Source organism: Monodelphis domestica, chromosome 2 (assembly GCF_027887165.1).
Source record: "Monodelphis domestica isolate mMonDom1 chromosome 2, mMonDom1.pri, whole genome shotgun sequence".
In the NCBI taxonomy this organism is placed as follows: Eukaryota; Metazoa; Chordata; class Mammalia; order Didelphimorphia; family Didelphidae; genus Monodelphis; species Monodelphis domestica.
The window spans coordinates 334,181,256-334,205,657 of NC_077228.1; the positions used below are offsets into that span (position 1 = coordinate 334,181,256).

General features: G+C 35.5%; 1 protein-coding gene across 1 annotated transcript in view; it reads left to right on the top strand.

Moving 5' to 3' along the window:
• BCKDHB (branched chain keto acid dehydrogenase E1 subunit beta) overlaps nucleotides 1–24,402 on the top strand; it is a 307,967-nt gene that overhangs the window by 76,825 nt on the left and 206,740 nt on the right. The window contains exons 7-8 of the mRNA XM_056818521.1: nucleotides 6,210–6,307; nucleotides 7,780–7,890. Coding sequence (XP_056674499.1) covers nucleotides 6,210–6,307; nucleotides 7,780–7,890 — 209 coding nt within the window. The remainder of the gene's footprint in view (nucleotides 1–6,209; nucleotides 6,308–7,779; nucleotides 7,891–24,402) is intronic.

A 24,402-nucleotide genomic window follows, 5' to 3' on the forward strand; every position in this document is an offset into this window, starting at 1 on the left:
TTTTGGGTAAGCAATATCAGTTTATTGATCATATCAGTGTATGGGTTAGGCCAGCATCATAACTAATAAAGTAACATAGGTTAGTGGCCTTCTTGAATGACCAGAGACACTGAAGCTTGATGAGACAGCTCAATAAATGGAGTTGTAGAAGCTTATTATTCAGTCCCTTCCTTGAACATCCCAAGATATTTCTAGTTGGTAGATGGCTAATTAAGAGGAAGTCCATCAAACAATCCATCCCCCTCCATCTCAATATCATGGGAAACATGTACATAGGGAAAAGAACCCTTATCCCTTTAATTAATTAATCAAATTCTGTTAAAAAGGAAAACAGATGGGTGGCTAAGTGGGTTGAGCGTCAGGCCTAGAGATGGGAGGTCCTGGGTTCAAATCTGGCCTCAGAAACTTCCTAGTTGTGTGATCCTGGGCAAGTCACTTAATCCCCATTGCTTAGCCCTTACAGCTCTTCTGCCTTTGAACCAATACATGGTATTGATTCTAAGATGAAAGATACTTTTTTTTTTTTTTAAGGAAGACATTCTTTGGGATTCTTTAGGATAAAGAAAGTGCAAAAAGGAGTAGACTATATAGAATCTCCTACCCAGATCCCAGATATAGGAATACACAGTAATTCTCCCCAGTATATAGAAATTGGGACCTTTCTACTCTAAGGCACTGATAAGAGAATTAATACAATATATGAAAAATAAACTCTTACACTAAGAACCCCATCTCTCTAAACTGGTAGCAATCAGAAATATGATGAGTATGAGAATATATGTCAGACAATACAAAGTAAAGGACCTCTCTTTGGAAGCAAGGTAACTGAGCTCAACTAAGAGAGAATCTTAGATCTCACTCAAGGGAAAGTTCTCCAAAGTCTCTAGTGTAAGCAGGCTGTGGATCTTCATGATGAAAACTGCCAGCTCCCTTTTTTGTCAGTGTCTCCCAGAGCCTTATTTTTCCTTTAGCATCCTGAAGTGAGGTTGGTGTCTTCAGTGTTCTCTCTTGAAGGTGGAAGTCAGAGGCACCAAAAGATTGAAAAGACTTAGCAACCCAAAGGAAATTTGGAGAAGATTGAAGAGCTCAAAAGAGACTAATGAGACTTAATTACTTAAAGCTATGTCCTCCTCTTGCTAGCTCTGCCCTAGACCTCATATAGATGTGAGCATTGCTTTCTACTAATAAGAAGAGGGTCCTATACCAATGGACTTTGGGACTAAGGCTACCCTGGAAACTGAATGAATGAAACGAATGAAAGTTGAAAGAATGAAATAGACCCCATAGCCTTCCCAGCTGAAAAAAAGTTGGAATCTGCTGTGAAGGAAATGCTCCTACCAATGAAATGACTTATATTTGAAGTATTGCTGTATTGAAGTAATTTTAGAAATGTGACTTACTTCATTTTTTGTTTAAGTGCTTTTTAAGGCAAACAGGGGGGATTAAATTGAAAAAAAAATTAGATCTTATCTTTTTTTCTGAATTTGTTTTATGCAAATTTTCATTAGTCCTTTCTAAATTATTTGATGAAGCCTTTTCCCTCCCCAGAAATTATGATATTAATAACCACATGGAGGCACCAGAGAGTAGCAAAGGTGGCCCTTACATCCTAAAGGAAATGCCCAGCAGTTCTTGCCTTCCTGCTTTCCTTTCCTACTCCTGAAATTATTTTCTTCTGTTGCTATGTTTCAGAATTTTTGCCCATTAACTTATTTTGTTTTTAGGCAGTGGCAGTAGCTTGTTTGGGCTCTACTGGCCCCCCAAGAGAGAGAGTTTATGAATACTTAAAAAAAATAACAGCTTTTCAAGATTGAAATATATCCATTTAAAACATTGACTAAAAGCACATAGCCATTCCAGTTTTTATGCCTTCATCCTTCCTTAAAATTTGGTGACAATATCCAGTATTTTGCTAAATTCTGATAACCTGATTTGTAGTCCCTCTTCTTTCTCTTGTGATTGCTTTTACTTTAAAAAAATTTACGCTGATGAAAATAGAAATAATTTTTACTCAAAGATTACAAGCTTGGAAAACACTGTAATTTAAATCACAGTTCATTTATTATAGTGAAGTGATGCCAAGCTAGCCTTGCTAGAAAGCATATTTATGTGAGTGAACATCAATTCAATTTGCCAAACTTGGTCCTGGTTGAAAGGCATGGATGAAAAGTGGATTAATTAGTTAAAGAAATCTTGTATGTCAAAAATGGAATAACTACTAGCCATTGGTAGTTAAACATAGTAGAAAGCTACTAATTTTCACTGATGTGAAACCTATTAGAAAGTTATCACAATTTGCATATTATTGAGAAAAAGTCATTTTGCAAATAATGTATGATTTTTTTGATAGTGTACTTAATTTGTAATTATAGCACTATTAAGAAATGTACTGAAGCAAATTTTTGATGAATCTTACAAAAAGCATTATTTCTTTGGTTATTATGGACTTGAGGATAGACAATGTCATAGATTTATTGTTTTGAAGCATTGTGAAGAGAAATAGTTTAGTTTTATTATAGTGGAATCTTTGAGTTGTGTGTTTACATACTATATTTTGAAACATCAGTCTTTGAGTTCTAACATTGAAGAAATAATAGATCTTTAGTTGAGGTGGGAGGAGTTTATTTTTTAAATTAAGATGAATACTCTGTAATTTTCGGTAACTTCAGGACAGTTTTGGGGTCTTTTATTAAAATATGTTTGTTTTGTAAAAGAGAAGGCTAAGAATGATATCACCAGGCCTAGCTTAGTCCATATCTATCTCTTTGCTGGTATTATTGTAATAGCTTTCTTATTGGTTTCCCTGCATCTTCTCTCTTTCCATTCCAAACCAATCCTCTACATAATTGCCAAACTATTTTTATTGAAGTGTGGATATGACCACATAAAGCTCTCTCTCCTTTCTTGCCCCAATAAACTCTAATGACTCACTTTTACCTCTAGGATCACATGCAAACACAAACAACACAAACTCTTATTTTTCTTTGAAGTTAAACCTTATTCTAGCTCACCTCTCCTTAACACCTTGATTAGGAAAAAGAACAATCTGTCTAGCGCTAGTGTACTAGACTGTTGGCATACCTAAATTGTTTTTTTTTTTCATTTCCTTTCCCATATCACTCCCCTGAATCCTGCCATCAAACATCTACACACAGTTTATGTCCCTTTCCGCATATACACATGTAAATAAAAGTGCCTTTAACAACCACTATTTGTTCTCTAATTTGTCTTAAGCAGTTTCCAGAAAGTTCGTTTCACCTTCTCATTTAGGTTGTGAGCTCTTTGAAGGCAAGACTCATATCTTATGCTTTTATATCTTCCACAGCATAGTACAGAGTACAGGGCATATATTTGAATTAGAATTATAGAATTTTGGATATGGAAGGAATTTAGAGATTGTTAATTCAATCCTACTGTTCCACTAAAAGGTGAGGAAACTGAATATTGAGAAAGGTTAAATGATTTGCAATTATGTAGCATCACTGAAACTAGAACCCAAATTTCTTGGGAGCCTTAAAGCACTTTATAAATGTAAATTGTTATTATTAATGAAGTACTTTGATCACTGTAACCCTATAAAGTAGGTAGTGTATTATTATTTAAAAAAAAACCCTTTACTTTCTGTTTTAAAATTGATAATAAGTATCGGTTTTAAGGCAGATGAGTTGTAAGAGATAAAGTGACTTGCTCAGGGTTACACCGCTAGGAAGTATCTGAGACCAGATTTGAACCTAGGTCCTGGAAATTCAAAGCTTGGCTTTCTAACCATTGTACTGCCTACTTGCCCCTAGGTAATGTATTTTATTTATTTTTTCTTTTCTTATTTTCTTTTAATTTTATTTAATTGATTAATTTAGAGTATTTTTCCAGGATTACAAAAATCATGTTCTTCCCTCTCTTCCCCTGAACCCCCTCCAATAGCCAATGCACAATTCCAGTGGGTTTTACATGTGTCATTGGTCAAGACCTATTTCATATTATCAATATTTGTTCATTGCCGGTATGGAAGCTGTCGATTGTAAATTCTTTTTTCTTTTTCTGTTGTTTACTTGTATTTTTTCCTTCTTTCAGCCCTGTAATTGGCTGTAATCTTATTCCTCTGATTATTTGTTGGATCTGTGGGTTTGGGCTATTATGTCCTGAAGGGGCTTCTTTGTTCTGCTGATTGACTAGGTTAGGCTGATGGTATTAATGAGCACTGAGGTGAGATATTCCCCAGGTGGCAGCAGAAGCTGAAGGTATATGTAAAGGTGTGGAGGCTAAAGGGAGCTGGGCTTCCCACTCTATCAGGGTATTCTTTAGTAGTTTCAGCCTTCACCCTTGGAGCTTAGTTAGCAAGGCTGCCAGTGGAGTAGGGATATTGGAGATTAAACTTCCCTGACCTCTGAAGGCTTCTTCTTATCTGTCCTGTTGAAAATATTAAGCTCAGGTGGAATTCATCTTTGGAGCTGGATGTGCCCTGAGGCCAAAATGTCGAGGAAAATGGGGGGGGGGTGGCAAAATGTAGCATTTTGCCTGCAACTAGACTGCCCTTTCTGAGCTTCTTCTCCAGCTGCCTCCCTACTGTGTTTAACTCCCCGAGCCCGGCACAGCTGGGCCAGCAAGGTACTCTCTCCAGACCAGCACCCATGCCTGCCCAGAGATTCCAGGGACTGCTGGAGACTCAGCACAGTAGGCGGGCGAGAAGTTCTGGGATCTTCCTTCTTCCTTTCCCTTGGATCTGAGAGTTCAAGAATTCAGGCTTTTTTTTTTTTTTTGCATACCTTTTAAGTTGTATCCAGCAGGAGGGTCCCTCTGTCCTCTTGTTGGATTTGGTTTTCTGTCCCCTTGAAGCACTTTGTTTTTGATTGGTGTGGAAGGGTTTTGAGAGAAGTCTGTTTTTTTGCTGCATCTAAGTGGTCATCTTCTCAGAATCTTGAAGGATCTCTTGAAGGACCATCATTTTATAAAAAGTCTCAGATAATGTTTCAGTAATAGAAATGGCTAGTTCTTTTAGTATTAGAAAATTTAGTTATCTGGACTTGGTGACCTGAACTCATGGTGCCACATTATCTCTTAGTTCAGTATTAAGGCAAGATATTAGCACAGAATACTTAAAAGCAATAGAGGGGAAAATAAACTTGGGCAATGCTTTGTGTAAGACCCACTTAAGTTATATTATTCCAGGAGCATTTACAGATGAAACTGTAAGGAGGCCAATGGATAGACATAAAATGGAACAGATTTGATAGTCTTTCTGTGGTGATCTTTTCTCATTGATTACATGAGTATTGCTACATTTGTATTCTGCTACTTCATTGTCTCATACTTTATATGGAATTGGAAGTGGTTTATGGAAGGTTGTTGGAAGCTAAAAGAATGAGCAGATAGATCTAACCATGGAAACAAAGAAAAAATCATTTTTCAATATTTATTGAAGACACAAAGATATTAAAATAATGCAGAAAATAAACAAATGAAATTATTACCTGAAAAAGGTTACTGAGAGAACATCAATAGATAGTTATAGCCTTATATTTTAATCTTCATTAAATCTATTTTTGACAATGACCTAAAATGCAGAGGACTCATGATAAAAACTGCCATCTGCTTCCAGAGAAAGAACTGATAGAGTCAGAATCCAAAACAAAGCAAATTTTTTTCACTTAATTTTTTATTCAAGTTTCCTTCCAGATATGGCTTAATATGGAAAATGTTTTATATGTTGCCCTTGAAAAATCTATATCAGGTTTACCATCTCAGTGGGGTTGGGGGGTGGGAGGAGGGAAGGAAAAAGAGAAATCAAGACTTAAATTTCTTATAAAAATGTTGGAAACTGTTTTTACATGTTTTTTTGGGAAAAATATAATTAAATTAAAAAAAAAGACTGAGAAAAAAATCTGTATATGAATGGTTTATGTACATATTAAAGCCAGGACTTTGCAGAAGATATGTCCAAATACTGAAAAATACATTTATTTCTCTGCCTTCCTTGGCCCATAATTTGGGTCTTGCAAAAACATTGACTGAAAATTTAGACATCTTTTATAAATGTTGTATATGTTGATATTGATGGGGCTATCAGTTTTTGATACACAATAAAGTACTATTTTAATGGATATAAATATATTTAGACTTTTCTATGATGAAATTAAAAATACTCTTCCTTAAGTAAATATAAAAGGGAAAATTTTGTCTTTTTTCCTCCTTCCCTCCTTATATTTATGTAGTGGAACAGGTGCCTGTGGAGCCATATTATATCCCATTGTCCCAAGCTGACATACTGCAAGAGGGGAGTGATGTTACTTTAGTTGCTTGGGGGACTCAGGTAAGTCAGCTTCTTCTCCCAAAAAACTTATGTTAAACAACATTTTTCTAATGGTGATGTCCTATGGTTCAAGGAGTAGCAGGTCACTAATGGTCATTACAATGACTCATATTGATGTAATTTAGACTGTAACACATTTCTAAGAAATTATTTGTGTGCAAAATTCACATAAAATAAGTCATCAATGGAAAATATGCCAGGAAAAGATGTGGGCAAGCTTTGTGATGAAGATGAGGGATAACAGAAGGGCATTCCATATGCTTAAGGGGTCTCCATATTATAATTTTTAAAAATCTAAAGCTTTACCTTTTGTCTTAGAATCAATACAAAATATTAGTTTCTGGGCACAAGAGTGGTAAGGGCTAGGGAATTGAGGTTAAATGACTTGATCAGAGTCACACAGCTAGGAAGAAGCATCTGAGGCTATACTTAAATCCAGGGTCTCCCATTTCTATGCCTGGCTTTCAATCCACTGACTCTGCCCTATCTCCATAAAATTTTAAGAAACATAGAGATCAATTCCTAATACATTGGTTAGCTTTCTTGTGGAAAATTTGCAGGAGAATATGAAGAGATGATACCTGGAATGAGGAGGTTTGCTATCTACCCATTAAAAAGCACTCTAGCTTCATTTAGGATTATAAGTATAAGCTAATCTTTGTCATTATTATGTCCAAAATTTAGAGTAATTTATTAACCTTTCCTTTTATAGTATATATTTATATTATTTAATTAATTATTAATTTAAAAAATTAATTTGGTTACCATAATATAACTTTATGTTAGGGGGACTTTGAAAAATTCCAGTCTACTATTGACATATTTTAAAAAATCTGTTAAGAAAGAAAATAAATATGTTTTAAAGAAATGGTTTCTCTACACCCACTACTTACTATGGAGATACCTGAAAAGCAAAAAGGTTTTACAAATAATTATTTTATTAATTGTATTTAATTTAGTGAATCTGGTAGTTTGGATAACATTCTTTGTTTCTTGTCCCAGAATTACAGTTGACCTGTTTACTAAGTGGAATTTTCCTTCTTTGGAAATATAATTCTCTGTGTATTTTTTCATAAGTGGAATTACTTTTTGATGTAATTCTAATTAATTTTCATTTAGATTTTGATTTGCATTCATATTTGTATAATATTGTCTTAAGACAATATTAAATGTTTTACATTTACTTCATGATTTATTGATCTTGATTGTAATGTTTTTCTCAAATTGTTTTTATGAAGACTCAGAAAATTATTTAGAGTTGTCTAAATATCATCTGTGTTTCCATCATTAGCACATAAACAACTAATGATCTGTTCTGTGGTTTGAATTTTAGTTTTTATTCTGTTTCTTACTGGTTGTGCAAAAATTTTTAAATGAATATTACTTATGACTGAATGACTAAAATAGTATCAAGTAATCTGAGGGAAAATATCACAGCTTTTCAGATACTTAAATGCCTTTTCCTATTTTAGGTTCATGTGATCAAAGAAGTAGCAAATATGGCTCAAGAAAAATTGGGAGTTTCTTGTGAAGTAATTGATTTGAAGACTATTTTACCTTGGGATGTAGATACAATTTGTAAGGTGAGAATAGCTAATTTTCTAGTGTTACAAATATTAGGAATGTATAATTGATTACTATTAACATCAAACCTTGGCAAATGTTGTGGGTCAGTTGACAATAATGATTTGATTTTTTTGATAGTTTTTCCATAGTCCTCTTGATTTCCCCACAGATGGCCTATTTGAATAGAGTATTAGACTATATTAAAGAAGATAAAAAGTTCAGAGGCTCACAGGTTCTCTTCTCTATTTTTAAACTAAATAGATTTAGCACATAAACATGTAAGGTTTATGGAAAAGAAAAACTTAACCTGGTGGTATACCTTATATGATTTGATTACTTTTGATCCCAGGGTGAATGTTATATCTTTGTAATTCATGTTTTCATTACAATTTTTTTTTCTTTTTGTGAAAGCAGCCCTTTAGATTTTGACTACTTGGGCTGGCCCTATTCCAAATTGCTTTTATTTTATTTTAACTTTTTTCTGGATTGCAAAATTTTATTTAATTAATTTAGAATATTTTCCATGGTTACATGATTCATGTTCTTTCCCTCCCTTCCTCCCCCTTCATTCCCCCCCTCCCCCGTAGACAATGAGCAATTCTACTGGCTTTTATGTGTGTCATTGATCAAGATCTCTTTCCATATTATTTACTACTTGCATTAGGGTGATCACTTAGAGTCTATATCCCCAATCATATCCCCATCAACCCATGTGATCAAGCAATTGTTTTTCTTCTGTGTTTCTACTTCCACAGTTCTTTCTCTAGATGTGAAAAGCATTCTTTCTCATAAGTCCCTCAGAATTGTCCTGGATCATTGCATTACTCCTAGTAGTGAAGTTCATTACATTCTATTGTACCACAGTGTATCTGTCTCTGTGTATATTGTTCTCCTGGTTCTGCTCCTTTCACTCTGCATCACTTCCTGGAGGTTGTTCCAGTTCACATGGAATTCCTCCAGTTCATTATTCCTTTGAGCACAATAGTATTCCATCGCCAACAGATACCACAATTTGGTCAGCCATTCCCCAATCGAAGGGCATCCCCTCATTTTCCAATTTTTTGCCACCACAAAGAGCATGGCTATAAATACTAAATTACTTTTAGTATTAAGATGCTTTGCCTTTATAACAATGTGTCTTAGTTTTCATTAGACTTATTAGAACTGAAATGTCTCACAGTTGTGAATTGCTACATGAATTTACAGTACATTTAGTTCCCCCAGTGATTGAAGTAAGGCAAATATTATGGTCCTTTTTGCCATTTTGTCATCGCAGTTTTGTGAGGTCAGTTTAGGTAGTAATGATAATTGTTGCTTGTTCTTGGTTTTGTTAAACAAAATAAATATTAAGAATATTAAAGCTTAAGTTTACCTCCTTCTCCTCCGACTTGGAAATTTTTATAACTTTGATAAGATACTTCTAAGATTGGCTATATTAAAATTGCCTGCTGCTATTAATGCTTTGAGTCTGGCAAATAGTTTTGTCAGGTGGAGATTTAGTCTATAATTTAACAATAATATATTTATATCTATAAGACTTTACTGAAGTTAATATTTTTGTAAATTCACCTGAAAATGTCTGAATGTGACATAGTTATAACTTGTTTCTAAAATAATCAGTGTTCATTTTTGTAACTACCCTGATTAAGAATAATTTGTAAGAATTTGGGGAAAAAAACCCTGCTTCCTCATATTCTTTCCAGGTCAGAAGTGAATTTCCATGAAAAGCTTTAACATACTTTTTATTTCTGTCAGAGCCACTGATACCCATTGTCTTTGTGACTTTGACATAAAATTCTGGGTTTGTAGGGAGGAACTGAGCTATGCTGTGGTATAATTTATTCCCAAACATGCTAAAATTTGAATTTGAATTTGTGAATTTCCTTCCTTCCTTCCTTCCTTCCTTCCTTCCTTCCTTCCTTCCTTCCTTCCTTCCTTCCTTCCTTCCTTCCTTCTCTTCCTCCCTTCCTCCCTTCCTCCCTTCCTCCCTTCCTCCCTTCCTCCCTTCCTCCCTTTCTCCCTCCCTCCCTTCCTTCCTTCCTTCCTCTTTTCCTTCTTCCCTCCCTTCCTTCCTCCTCAAGCACTGAGGTTCTTAGTGATACTGTTTAGTTGATCTGACTTTTCTGATCCTGGCATAAGTCTTACGTTTGTTTTTTCTCTAGTAAGGGACCTTAAATGAAACAATATCTTTTCTTACAAAATTAATAGGGCACCTGATTGTGTAGAAAGAGGAAGCACAAGAGGACCTTAACAGGAAGACTCTTGGCTAATATTAATTAAGCCTTTTACCTACAGTCCCAATAATGCTATATTTACTAATGGGTAATTTCAGAAACACACACACACACATTCTATATTATTCATTGACATTATCTTAGTTAGAAGAGCAGGACTAAAGCCAAAAAGTTCTTGTATAGATATGAGACAAAATTATTATGTGAGCAAGTCAAGATAATAAACAAGAATATGATTTATGGAACTGAAGTCTTAGAAGTAAGACTTCTAAAGTGGACAGACAGTGGAGTTATAGGGAGTCAAGGTCCAGAAATGAGTTTTCTAAACTAGTCTGTAAATAATAAAAAAAAAACATTGAGCATGATCTCTTAATTTAAAATAATATGTGTTTTTAGTTTGTTTGGTGGGTACCACCCTCCTTTTTCATAATTGTTTTTAACTAGAGTTGTCTTAAGAGTTTTTTTCTCTTCTTTCTCTCCCTTCCTAGTTCTGTATAGAAATGACTGAGCTTAAGTGCTAATGGACAATAGGGAGAAAGAACCATATAATCAACTTAAAAGAGATTTTTTTGGGGGGGGCATGTCAGCTATAATCAATTCATGGTTCTTTGGATATTTTTATTGTCCTTGAGCACTGAGTATTTGTCTTTATCTCACTCCTTATAATCAGGTTTTTGCTCTGAACAAGATAGCTCCTCTGTGAAATTGATATACACTACCAGGCATTCTAGAGCTAAGTTGCTCTCTGCCAAATCTTCAATAGCAAAAATGATTGTTAATGTTTGGGTTTCTAAGGTCTTCCCATATATATATATATATATATATATATATATATGTTATATATGTACATACATACATGAAATAGTTTGATAAAGGCTAACCATTCAACTTCTCAATCTTAGGCAGCCTCAGTGTGAGATCAGAGTGATTGAATTCACCTGGATAGACATATATTTTTGTCAAAAGTTACACATCTACAGGTACCCATGATTTGAATAATGGCTGAAAAAATTATAGCATATAAATGTAAGGGAATTTTATTCTACCATAAAGACCCGGTGGATTTGATGAATTTGGGCAAACTTAGACTTGTATGAACCGATGCAACATAAAGTAGGTAGTAACACGAGAGCAATTTATTTAAAATCAGAACAATACAAAAGAAACCATAGCTTTTTATATTGCATTATTCTTAGTCCTTGCAGATCTCACATAAGTTTTCTGAAAGATGATTTTTTTTTACTAGAGTGTAGGATTTTAAAAAATTAAAGTGGAAACAGTGATAAATTCTTTACTGTTATTACACAAATGCTGTTTCTTGATAATTTTTAAGTTCCTTTGGAAAGGATCAGTTTACCTTTATGCACAATGTGAAAAGTATTATTATTATTCTAAAAGCAAGGGTGTAAATATGGAGTTAGTTTCCTTTAAGGAAATTATGCATATATTTATTCTCATATATGTTAGATTGATGAATTTTTTGATAGTATTTTTTTTTGAAACATGGTAATCTATTGATGTTGTTCATTCAGTTGTGTCTGATTCTTCATGACCCTATGCAAAGTGCAACCTCCCGGCCCGCGAGAGGTTACAAGGAGAGAAGATAGAAACAGGATAGAAGTTTTGGATCCCCCGAAGGGTGTGAACGAGCCGATTTTAGAGATGTAAATAATCGAGTCAGTAATCAATTATTGATTTTTGGGAGCCACAGCCTGCTCTGACCACTGGTGGTTATTAATTCAGGCTATTCCCATCCAATGATCTCAATTTAACACTGCACTGGTCAGAGGATAATGCTAGCTCAGAAGGAAAGGAGATCAGAAACTAAAGGAGGTAGATAATGCTAGGTATTAGCATTAGAAAAGAGAGAGAAACAGGGAGGCCTGGCCCGAAAGGCCAGGCCTCAGGGAGAAAGAGAGGAGAGAGAAAGGGGAGAAGTTGCTCCATTGCAAACCTGTTGGTGTCCTCCCAGTGGGCGGGCTGGCTGTGACTCGCTCATTTTATTCTTTTTGATATACAAATGAGCTCAATACATATTGATCAGTTACATGATACCTCGATACATATGGATGAGTTACCTGGCGTATTACCATTAGATAATTGCAACTTATGACAAGGTGAAGGTGGGGTTATTATCCTCTGTGCTCACTCACAATCCTTGTCTCTCCATAATACCTATGGGCTGGACTGCTACACAAAGTCTGTCCAAGTTCATGTTCATTGTTTATCTAACATTATCTCATCCTTTGCCATTCCTTTTCCTTTTGCCTTCAGTTCTTCCTAATATCAGGTTCTTTTCAAATTAGTACTTTCTTTTCGTTATGTGGACAAAGTATTTAAGCTTCACCTTCAGTATTTGCCCTTTCAATGAGCAGTCTGAAATAATTTTTTTATTTACTGATATAATCTCTTTGCTGTACAAGGAATTCTCAAAAGTCTTCTTCAGCACCACATTTGGAAAGTGTCAATTTTATGGCTCTCAGCTTTCCTTAAATTCCAACCCTATCAGCTATCCATTGCTACTGGATAAACTATAGCTTTGACTTTTTGGACCTTGGTCAGGAAGTTTGACTTTGGAGACTCTATGATGTAAAAGATCTGAGCTCATTTTGCATAATTTTGTTGACTCAATACTTTATGACTTCAATTTGTCTTCTACTGCTTTTCCTTTTATTAATTGTTATTTTTGACATGTTTTTAGATATTATTTGTTAGATATTATTTGATATCAAAATATTCCTTTTACATAAATAGCATAATACATAAAGTTAGAAAAATGAACAAACAAAATAGATTCTAAATTATTTTTATTAATAGCAATAGTAATTGAATAATAGCTATTTTAAAAATAATTCTATCTCTTAAACATGGAAAATATCAAATTAAAGCTATATTAACCACTAGAGGCCTCTCTTAAACCAAAATAGATGACTGATACTTGGTTTTCACATTTGTTGATGACAATCAATAGTAAAGCATATTTTAGATTCTGTTTCTAAATAAATGCTACTATAGTGCCTTGTACTTCTCAGGTATATATTTTAATGCTGTTGAATTTCTTTACTTAATTAAAAATAATTTTTTACTGTGGTAAAGGAAATGAAGGATGAAAAGTTATGAATTAATTATTCTTGCTAATGTTTTTTAAAGAGCCTTTAGTTAAAATGTATAATCTAAAAACTGATTACCACAGGAAGATTACACATATCTCTTTGATAGTAAAAATACTGTTTTGGCTTGAAATAAAAAAAATTGATTTAAAATGATGGATTGAATCATTATATTCTATACTTTAGAATTATAGTAAAATTACCTAAAATTTGATGATAATACTATTTAATGAGTGAAGTTGCCTATATTTTATTTAAATTCATTTAGAAATGAGGTATCACTGTTGGTAGCAATAATATCTTCTGTTAACATTAAGTGTTATTTTTTTAGAAATTTGATAAAATATACCACATTTTTAAGATGAGGTAATTTCAGAGGGTATTCTGATGTCACAGATAACATGACTCTATAGTTTTCCTTACATTAAGACTAATTTAGTCCTGTGTATTAATTTACTTTGGAGTGGAATCTTCAACTTTTGTTCCAATCTGAATCAAGGTAATTATCTAGTTGCCTCTATTCTACTTTGGAAAATAGAATCCAGTATCCAAATGATTAATTACTGATACAAAAAGAATAGCTCCCAGAATAATTCAATATTATAATTGGCAGCTGATTACATTTCCAAGCTCTGAACTTTTCTCCCAGGATAAATTTGTTGCTTTTGGGATAATGACATTTTCTTTCTTTATATATTTTTACAATCATATTCTCTACTATAAAAGCTTCATTATGACTATCTTTTTTCTATTGTCTGTACCATAATTAGTGTTAAAATGTCTTAAGTGCTTACTGTGTATAAAAGTGCAAACAATCAACAAACCTTTGGTATGTGAGTCATTGTTCAAAGGAGAACATTAACTGGTTGTTATGTTAGGTTTATGTTAGGATGATTTCAAAAGGGAAACCAGAAGTAATGGCTTTTGGGGAAGGCTCTTTGTAGAGATAGTTGTTTCTAAGAATCAATAAGTGATACAAAAATACAGAAAAGTGAAACATGTGGCTGATTGTTATGGTAATGCCTTTTCTACCTCTGTACTTTTTAGAAGTTTGAGATAGTAGAACTTTTGTTTAAAAAAAACAAAATTAAAGCTAAAATGTGTGTCCTTTTCCTCTGCATAAAAAATAAAAGTGGAAATGGTCATTTCCTGTAGGAAATTCGAAAACAAGCATTTATTAAGTGCCAGCTATGTGATGGGAACATAATGACAAAAGTGAAACATTTTCTGCTTACATTATCACCGAAGGCAACATAGTTTTATATACAAGACAAATTAAACATATAGGTAAATTTGGATAGGAAATTACTAAAAAATGGGTAATGCTGCATTTAAACTAATTTTCTTTGATATGGCCTATGCATCAGAAATCATAGTTGATGAGTTGATATGAATTTTTTAAAGTTCTGAGAAATGTTGATTTTATTTTGAGTAATATTCAATGCAATAAAATTTAAATATAGAAAATTTAGACAGCCTATCAGTTGACTAAAATTGTTATGGGCAGGAAAGGATATCCTTGGGGTTTGGGAATGATACCTTTTGCAAGCATGCAATACTCCAAAACTTAGCTTAAAAACAAAAAAGAGATTTATTAATTTAGAAAGTAATGTTGAGAGTGGCCAGGAGGATAGCAAGGTGGAACAGCAAGATGGGGAGCAGTTCCTTGGGAGGACAGCATGAAAGGAAAGGCTGTTCCCCCCAGCGACATCAGTTCTGAGGTTTTTATGCCTTTTTATAACAGATCCTATGCCCTGGTGGAGATGTGACTTAGAGTGGTAAGCTCTCAGGCATTTGGTGGGGTGAGGTAGTCATCTAACTGGGGTCTGCGGGGAGGCATAAAGATCCATCTCTTTGTCCATCTTAAATCTAGAGGACAAAAGAAGATAAACATCTCAGGACCCTGGGTAGGGTCATTAGGTGTTTCTAAGTTCAGAGTCAGGAGGAGTCAAAGCAAGGGAGTTTCCCTGATAATAGTTGGCCTAGGTTTCTGGGGTACAGTGCCCATGTCAATTATAGTAACTTTGATTACTTAATCTGAACTCTGTTTGTTCATAGATTTTGTTTATCAATTGGGGAATGACTTTTATCCTCATAAATTTAATTCAGTTCTCTTTATATTTGATAAATGGAGGTCTTTATTAGAGAAACTTCCAGTAACACTTTCTCCCCCTTCTCCCCCCCACCCCCCATAGTCATGATTATGTTGACTGGGAAAAAAACACAGAACTATTAAATAGTCAAAATCACTCTTCAATCAAGGGCAAATGGGATTCAGTGCTAGTAGGCCTCAACCCAGAGCTGTGCACCACACATGACTGCACAGAGGATTGAACTCTGGCAGCTCTAGTCACTGAGCCATGGGAATGGCACCAAGATAGATGACAACTCCAAGGAACAAAAGAATTTGGGGAACCTATATACCATTTGGAGAATCCGGGGCAGGGAAAGATGATTGACATTATTATAGCTAGGAAGCAAATGGAAGTGTTCAAACTACACTGACAGGATACAATCAAGCTTGGGAAAGGAATCATAGCTAGAGGCTAGGGTGTAAGACAATGAATACTAAAGCATGGTTCCTGACCAGGTGTGGATCTTCTTGGGAAAGGGTCTCTAATACAATAGGGGAGACTACCTAAGACAAAGAGGGTCCTTAGCATATGCTTAGTCTCACCTAACTAGGATTATCATTCCCCTTAGGGTCCCCCACTTAGTCTAAAACTGCTAGCCTGGGATTCCCTTCAGGGTAGATTTCCATGGGGACAGGGAATAAGTACAAACTTTGGGGTCATCAACCTATAAGCTAGTCCTGAAACTTCATCAGATCCCACTAGGCCACAAGTTTGGGACTCCTAGGTTCCATGTTGACAATTACTAACCATGTATTTCCCTCTATCCTATTTTCCCCTCTATTTTTCATACTCTGTCTCTTTTCACCCTATAGAGCCTCAAAATTATTTTTCTTCTGACCACCACCTTCCTCAGTCCTCACTTTTATTAGTCCCCTCTCATTTATACCCTTCCCTTCACTTTCCTGCAGGGTAAGATAGATTTCTGTACCCAAATGAATGTATGTATTCTTCCCACTTTGAGATAACTTATGATAAAATGTTCAAGCACTGTTCTCCTCTCCCATCTTTTTCTCCATTGTAAAAAATCTTTCATACTTATTTTATTTGCAATTATTTGCACCATTCTATATCCCTTCTCCTAGTGCATTCCTCTGTCTCACCCCTTAATTTTAGTTTTTAGATATCATCTCATTGACATGGGTACTGTACCCCAGAAATCCAGGTGAACTATTATCAGGGAAACTCCCTTGCCTTTGCATCCTTGTTACTCTTAACCTAGAAACACCCAATGACCACACCTAGGGTCCTGAGATGTTTACCCTCTTGTGTCCTCTAGATTTAAAATGGACAAAGAGATGAATCTTTATGCCCCCAGGCAGACCCCAGTCAGATGACCACCTCACCCCACCAAGTGCCTGAGAGACTAACACTCTATAGGTCAAGTCCACACCAGGACATAGCACCTAAAGAGTATATAAACCCCAGAAGTGATGTCATCTGGGGGACAACCTTTCCATCCATGCTGTCCCCATGGAGGAACAGCCTTTCCATTCATGCTGTCCTCCCAGGAACTGCTCCCCATCTTGCTGTTCCCACCTTGCTATCCTCCTGGCCACTCTCAACATTACTTTCTAAATTAATAAATCTCTTTTGTTTTTAAGCTAAGTTTTGGAGTCTTGCATGCTTGCAAAAAGTATCCTTCTCGAACCCAAAGGTATCCCTTCCCACCCAAAACATTTTGGCTCCCAGAAGAAAGAGGGAAACCCTAGGGGTACACATCGATCCCCCATAAGATCATCACATTCAACTAATACCTATGCCCTCTGTCTATGTAGATTTCTTCTAACTTTCCTAATAATTATAAAGCACTTAGGAGTTGCAAATATCTTCCCATCTAGGAATATAACTATAATTTAATTTTATTGAATCTCTTATGATTTCTCTTTCTTGGTGTGCCTTTTTATGCTTTTCTTGAGTCTTGAAAGACAAATTTTCTATTCAGCTCTAGTCATTTTTTAAAAAAAAATCACAATGCTTAAAATTACTTTATTTCATTGAAAATGTTCACTTTCCCCCCTTGAAAGATGATACTTATTCTTACTGGGTGACTAATTCTAGGTTGTAATTCTAGCTCCTTTGCCCTCTAGAATATCATATTCTAAGCCTTTGATTCTTTAATGTAGAAATTGCTGAATTTTGTTTTATCTTGACTTTTGTTCTATGATATTTAAATTGTTTCTTTTTGCCTCTTTGCAATATTTTTTCCTTGATGTAGGAGTTCTGGAATTTGTCTATGATATTCCTGGGAGTGCTCCTTTTCTGAATCTATGGAAGTGATCAATGGTTTCAATTTCTCTTTAATCATCTAATTTTATGATATTAAAATCATGTTTCTTGTTAATTTCTTGAACATACATCTAACTTTTTTTTTTATCAGAGATTCTTAAATTATCTTATTTCAGTCTATTGTCCAGGTCATTATTTTTCTGGTTAGATATTTCACATTTCCCCCCTATTTTTTCCTTTTTAAAAATTTTGTTTTTATTGTATCTTGATGTCTCATGGAATCATTGGTTTCCATATGCTCAACTCTGATTTAAAAAAAAAATAAATTATTTTCTTCAGTGAGCCTTTGTAGTTCCTTTTCCATTTGTCTGATTTTACTTTTTATGGAATTCTTTCCTTCAGTGATTTTTTTGTACATCTTTTTCCATGTGGACATTTCTGCTTTTTTCAAAATTATTTTCTTTGGTGGATTTTTGTGCCGTTTTTGCCACGTATTCTGTTTTTTGAACTGTTATTCTTCAGCTTATTTTTTTTTTTTGTGCCTCTTTACTAAGCTGTCAACTTGTTCATCCCTGATTTTCTTGTATCATTTTCATTTCTTTTCCTCAATTTTTCATCTACCTCTCTTATTTGATGTTTAAAACATTTTTTGATCTCTTCTAGGAATCCTTTCTGATCCTTAGACCAATGAATGTTTTTCACTGAGGCTTTGAATATAGCAATTTTTACTTTGTTGGCTTCTCCTGAGTTTGTGTTTTGATCTTCCCTGTCAGCATGCTAACATTCTACAGCCAGGTTCTTGCTTTTTTTTTTTTTTAATTTTTCTAGCCTATTTCTTTACTTAAAAAAAAAAATAGCCTTATACCCTTACCTTCTGTCTTAGAATCAATACTTTATTCTAAGGCAGAAAATTGGTAAGGGCTAGGCAATGGAGGTCAAGTTGTTGTGGGTGTAGAGGTATACCCCTGGGGTTTGGGAAGGATACCTTTTGCAAGAATGCAAGACTCTGAACTTAAAAGTAAAAAGAGAGATTTATTAGTAATGTTGAATTATCGGCCAGCAAGACAGCATGAATGGAGCAACCTAGAAAGTTGCTCCCTGAATGCCTCAATTCTGGGGGTTTTATATTCTTTTACATGACTTTGGGGCAAGGGATTGGGGAGGAGTTTTCCCTGAAGACTTGGTGGTAGTTCTTATGATTTGGAAGACAGATGGATGAGGTGTGTCTCTTTGTCCATCTCAAATCAATGGGATAATCAAAGGAGGATAATCCTCTCAGGGTCAGATGTTTTGGATTGTGAGTCAGAAGGTGTAAGGGAGCAAAGGAATTTCCCTGATAGTAGTTTGCCTGAGTTTCTAGGGGTACAATGCCCATGCCAAAGTGACAAGTCACATAGCAAGGAAGTGTCTGAGGCCAAATTTGAACCCAGGACCTCCTGTCTCTGGGCCTGGCTCTCAATCCACTGAGCCATCCAGTTGTCCCCATATTTCTTTATTTTTAACTTAAACAAACAAACAAGCCCTCTTATATTTAGTTTCTACTTCTGTGGTGGAGGGTACTGCTGGGGACCAGCCCCTTACGACCCCTGAGAGGGAAAGGGGGAGAGAGAGAAGGAAAGGGGGAGAGACAAAGAAGGTACGGACAGCTCTCACATGGTATGCAAAGAGAAGTCGTTTATTGAGGCAAAAGCATGGTATATAAAGGAAAGGGGGAGAGAGAAAGATTAAAGATGGAGCTTGGCCAGAGAGGCCAAGCTCCTGCAAGGACAGCCATCAGGTAGCCTGAAAGAGAAGGAGCGCAGAGCGCAGAGAGAAGAGAGCAGAGAGCAGAGGGCGGAGGACAGAGGGCAGAGAGAGAGAAGGCGGAGCCTGCTGGGCTAGATATAGTTTTTGATATGCAAATATACACAGTACATAGGGATGATTCTCATTGGTTAGTGACAAGGCATAGGTGTGGTTTCTCTTAACCAGGTGAGAACAAAGAAACCTGTTTTCCCGCCTAACCTGGGAGAAGCTGGGGTCAAGGGTGAGAGGCCTTCCCAGCCATGAGCACTACTGAGCATGCCCAAGACTGACTGTTCCCCTTGCCCCTAGTTAGGAGTGGGCTGCTACATCTCCCCCTTTTTGTTTTACACACAAATGAATAGTGTAATATCAAAATGTAGCAACATTACAGCATTAACAAATACAAACACTCTGGTGCATAATCATATTCTGATACAGAGATGAAAAACCTATCCTGATTGTATAACTTAGATATCCCAATCAAGAATGAACATCAGCATAAACTGATTCAGTGATCAATCTTAAAAATTCCCAAACTGATCTTTCTATCTGCCTGTCTGCATTTCAAGATCAATGCAACAGTCTTAGTAGATATAAAAATGTTAAGAAAATAATTTCTACGCTACTGATCCTGATCTAATGAGGTAGAGCTCCATGGTTCACATGACAGGTGCAATAACCAAACATGCCACCATTCACAGTCTGGACTATCAGAAGTTGTCAGCCTTTTCAACAGGTAGCAAAATACTATCCCTGGAGATGAAGGATAAGTCCTTCCTTTCTCTCGTCCTGATACTGCATCTTGGGGATCTTTCCGTGCTCACTGCCAGATGCCTGCCACATAGGAAACTGGTTGGTAGCTCGATGCCAGGACATCCAGCGACTGAGGGTGTCAGTACGCCATGTCTCTGCATTTCCCAACCTCAAACATCCATTTCACATGGAAAATGTAACCGTGGCTGAGGCTGTCTGGTCCATAATGAAAGATTCATTATGATTCCCCTTACATGCAATCAGACATCACTCTCCAGTATGGTCATCTGAAAATTAACAATTGCTGTCATGTTCTCATGTTCACCGACTGTTAGGTGACTGTAATTCTAGAAATCTTTGCATCTTCATAATTCTGGATCAGAGCATTAACAGTACTTTCTTTGTACTCAAAGTTCTGGCCTTAATAGTGTAAAAGAAAAAAATCAAGGTTGATCAATCAAGAGTGACTTTAAAAAGTGTCCTCTAAAAATATAAATACTGATCTCTATAAGATTCCTCTCCCTTTTCTTTTTGTTTGTGTGTTGGGAGAGATCCCTTTAAAGAAAAACATCCTCTCTTAACAATTCTGGAGGATCATGTTATCACATGTCAAATGATCTCAGAAAATTGATCCTGGGAACCTGATCCCAAAATTAATACAAGATTCTCTTGGCTCTTGGCTCACAGTCTATGTGGTATCTTTGAAACTGAGCCAATGTGAAATATCAGAACTTATATTCCCAATGATTTCTAATTCCTGATCTAAATAGATCAAAATTCGCCTTGTATATGAACATAATTTTGCACCATTACAGGCTTTGCAAAAACATCAATACATCAATCACAGTGCAATTTTTAACAAATACCAATATTCCCATCCATTTTACATTCTCAATTGTAACTTAAATAACCATGATGGTGATAATGAAGTAATATTTCAAGTTTTGACTGCATATTCCTAATGTCTTCCTTATTTTTAAATCTCTGCTTGTATAAATAAACCCATCAATATGATAACCAAGCCTATACCATTACCAATATTTGCAAAATTCATTCCACCAAACCAATGTTTGGGTAAATAGAAGCTTAAGTTGTTTCCCATGTAGAAACAATTTCTACAGTTTCTTGTACCTACAGCATTTGACATAGCTTTTTCATTCCTAATCGTCAGTGTATAATATTCAATGTGCTTTTTCTACAAGCTTATCTGTGCCTATTGTGTCATGTTTTTAATCCATACTCCAAAACAGTAAAACTTAGATTATACTTTGCCCTTGCTCCATGTTTTTGTGCAATAATAATTTTTTCCACCTAGGAGAGACAATGACTGCGCGTCCACAGAAATTGTCAAACCTAGAGCCCTCAGTTTTTCTTGAGGTCTTACTTCCATATACCAGAACGTCTTCCAGTATATGAAAGGGAAGCCAATAGATCCCGAATCCAGCGGCCGTCTGAATTCTGGGACTGTTGGAGGAGAGCAAGACATTTTTCCTATCAAGATATTACCCACAAAAACAGGGTATCAGGAGTAATGGTTAACAATGGTATTAACACTTAACTACTGCTATGGTAGTCAGCCCTTAATGTAATGTCAGGAACATAATCTTTGCCTGGATGTCAATGATCTCTTACAATAAGTCAAGTTCCTGATTAAAGATTTCCTAATGTCTTTTTCTGATCTCTCATCCTTTCTTGAGTAACATTAGTGTCATCTGTCCATTAAACCTGTCTGTGCAGCATTTTTTGCTTAGCACCTCATTTTTGATGTCAGAAATATCAGATCTATCCTATGGATGAGAGTTTTCTATCTCCTACTCTTTGGAGAGTCCTACCAAGGTCTATACCCTTGTTGATAACAGCATTTCTTACAATACAAGTGGTAGCTTTACAATGCATACAATATACATTTCTTTTGACAGTATCATATACAAAATACAAGGTATACTTTAGTAGCTAGACAATTTGTAGCTATTTCATCTCAATCCCATCGCAAAGTCTTTGGAATGTGGGATGTATCTGGTGTCTTGCACAGACACAAGTGTGATTTAGTCCTTCTGAATTAGCATACTTGATGTTGCTCTGGGTACCCCATCTCAATGGATGTCAGCATGACAAGTGTCCTTCAGTGGTCTAATAGCCAATGTCTCTAATAGTGTAATGTCATTGTTCTAGAGTGATATTAGTCACCAAAGAAGTGTCCTTCCAGCGAGTCTGGATTGTGGCTGGCATGTAGGTAGCTGATGCCATCACCTTCCGTCTGCTTCTCTTCCTGGTCTGTATCAGCTGGCATGAAGCATGACGTGGGAGACCAGATGTTTTCATTATCTGTGAACATATAAACAAGACCTCGACCCAACATTATCATCCCCTTGGGTCCCTTAAAGTCTTAATATCTTGATGATATTTAACCCAATTCAGGTATCTCACACAATGTGATCTTTATCATTAAATTCAATATTGATTGTTACAAAGCTTTAACTAATATTCTTTCTGGGGTGTAGAAGAGATAGATGATTAGTGATACCATATCCACCTCTTTCCTTATGAAAGTGGAACAGTCACAGCTTACAAAATTGACTTCTAGATAAGTCTGATTCTAATAGAGACATGTTGTGTGCAAATATAATGTACCCTTTAAGACAATAATCATCATTACATTTTGGATAGTATTACCCTTTTGTGCTGCAAGTGGACAGCATTCCTTATAATGTCATAATATTCCCAATTATACCCTTTTGTATTTGATCAAATATGGGTAACATGGAACAATTCCAATAATATGATTTCAAGTTACACATTGTACCAATACCATTCAAAATTGTCAGGCATGTAATAAAGTTAGATCTTTTACCAAATACCCATATATTCCTAGAACAGAATATCTGTTAGTGACTCAATGATACTCTTCTGCATGTACATTGTTTCTCATACAATTGCATGTGTGTGTGTATAGTGTGTTAAACCTGCCTATAGGGCAGCCTTTACAGTCCATGTGCTGCTTTTCTGGTGTCCTGTGCCAGACACCTCTGCCTTCTGTCCTTCTTCCGGGCAGATTTTCTTGCCATCAGATGCTCTTAATCATCTTCCATGGACTCCATGTATCTGAGAAAATAGACAGAAAACCTCGACCCCAAATGAAAGCCTCATTGGGTCTTAGAAAGTTAGAAAGTGACAGAACATATATACTTTCAGTTTTTGAACCTTGGGGCTCATGAATTCCTTTGAGCTCTTTGTACCATAGCTTGCATGTAAGCCATGAGCTATGCAATTTAGCCTTTGCATTGCTGTTAAAAGCCCTGCTATTCCAAGCTGTTTGGAATAGACAGTTGTGCACAGATATTTATAAAATCTGCAATCACTTTGCTCACTTCTTCATTTGAGCTTGAACCCATAAACCAGGAGAGTAAGTATCTCCCATCACTTTTCACAGTTCAACCTTTGTGCCAGGAGCAAACTGAAATGCACCTTTTGCTCCAAAATATACAGTGGATATTTATCAGGGGTGAAATTAATCCACAGCAGTTTGCATTGATAAGCGATATCACCTGCTTGTTCAGGATATAGATGTACCATAGATCTGGCCCTCTGCTAGAGCAGAGAATGCCAGCAGCTGTTTGTTCAAAACAGCATGTATAGATGCTTAAATATTTGCTTTTTCAAATCCATAATCATAAAAATATCATTCTATAAATCACTTATGAATTGACCCATGTGTGCTGGGATCTTAAGTCTTTGTCTGCCTGCACACAATTTTTGCTTTTTGAAAAAATTTCCACCTTGTGCAGTTATTAAAATTATAGCATTGTCCTATGCTAGAAAAATGTGCACAGAATTATCAAACAATTGCATAGAAGTTGTTTCCGAACTACTGCCCTTAGCTTCATAACTGAAAAGATCTTAATACTGTGACTAAAATCATTACTTCCATCTGCTAATTCTGCAAATCTTCCCTGCAGAAATAAATCAAATTATGCCAGTAGCCTTTGAATTTGCATTATTATCATAGGTCTCTTTTCAATATCATGATCAGCTTCAATATCTGCAATTTTAATACATGATAGTATTGCCTCTTTCAAATCCTTAATAAATTACTGTACTGAGTAACAGAGTTCCTGATAACTTTAATAATTAACCACTGGTAAACAGATTGAATCCTTCTAACCATGCTTTTACTCTGCTGAGCATGTGTCTTAATTTTCCATAGTAAAAGCTATTCTAGTTATAAATCATTTGCTTTCTGGATACAGGTATGTTAATATGCCCAGTAAAAAGTTTCTGAATTGCAT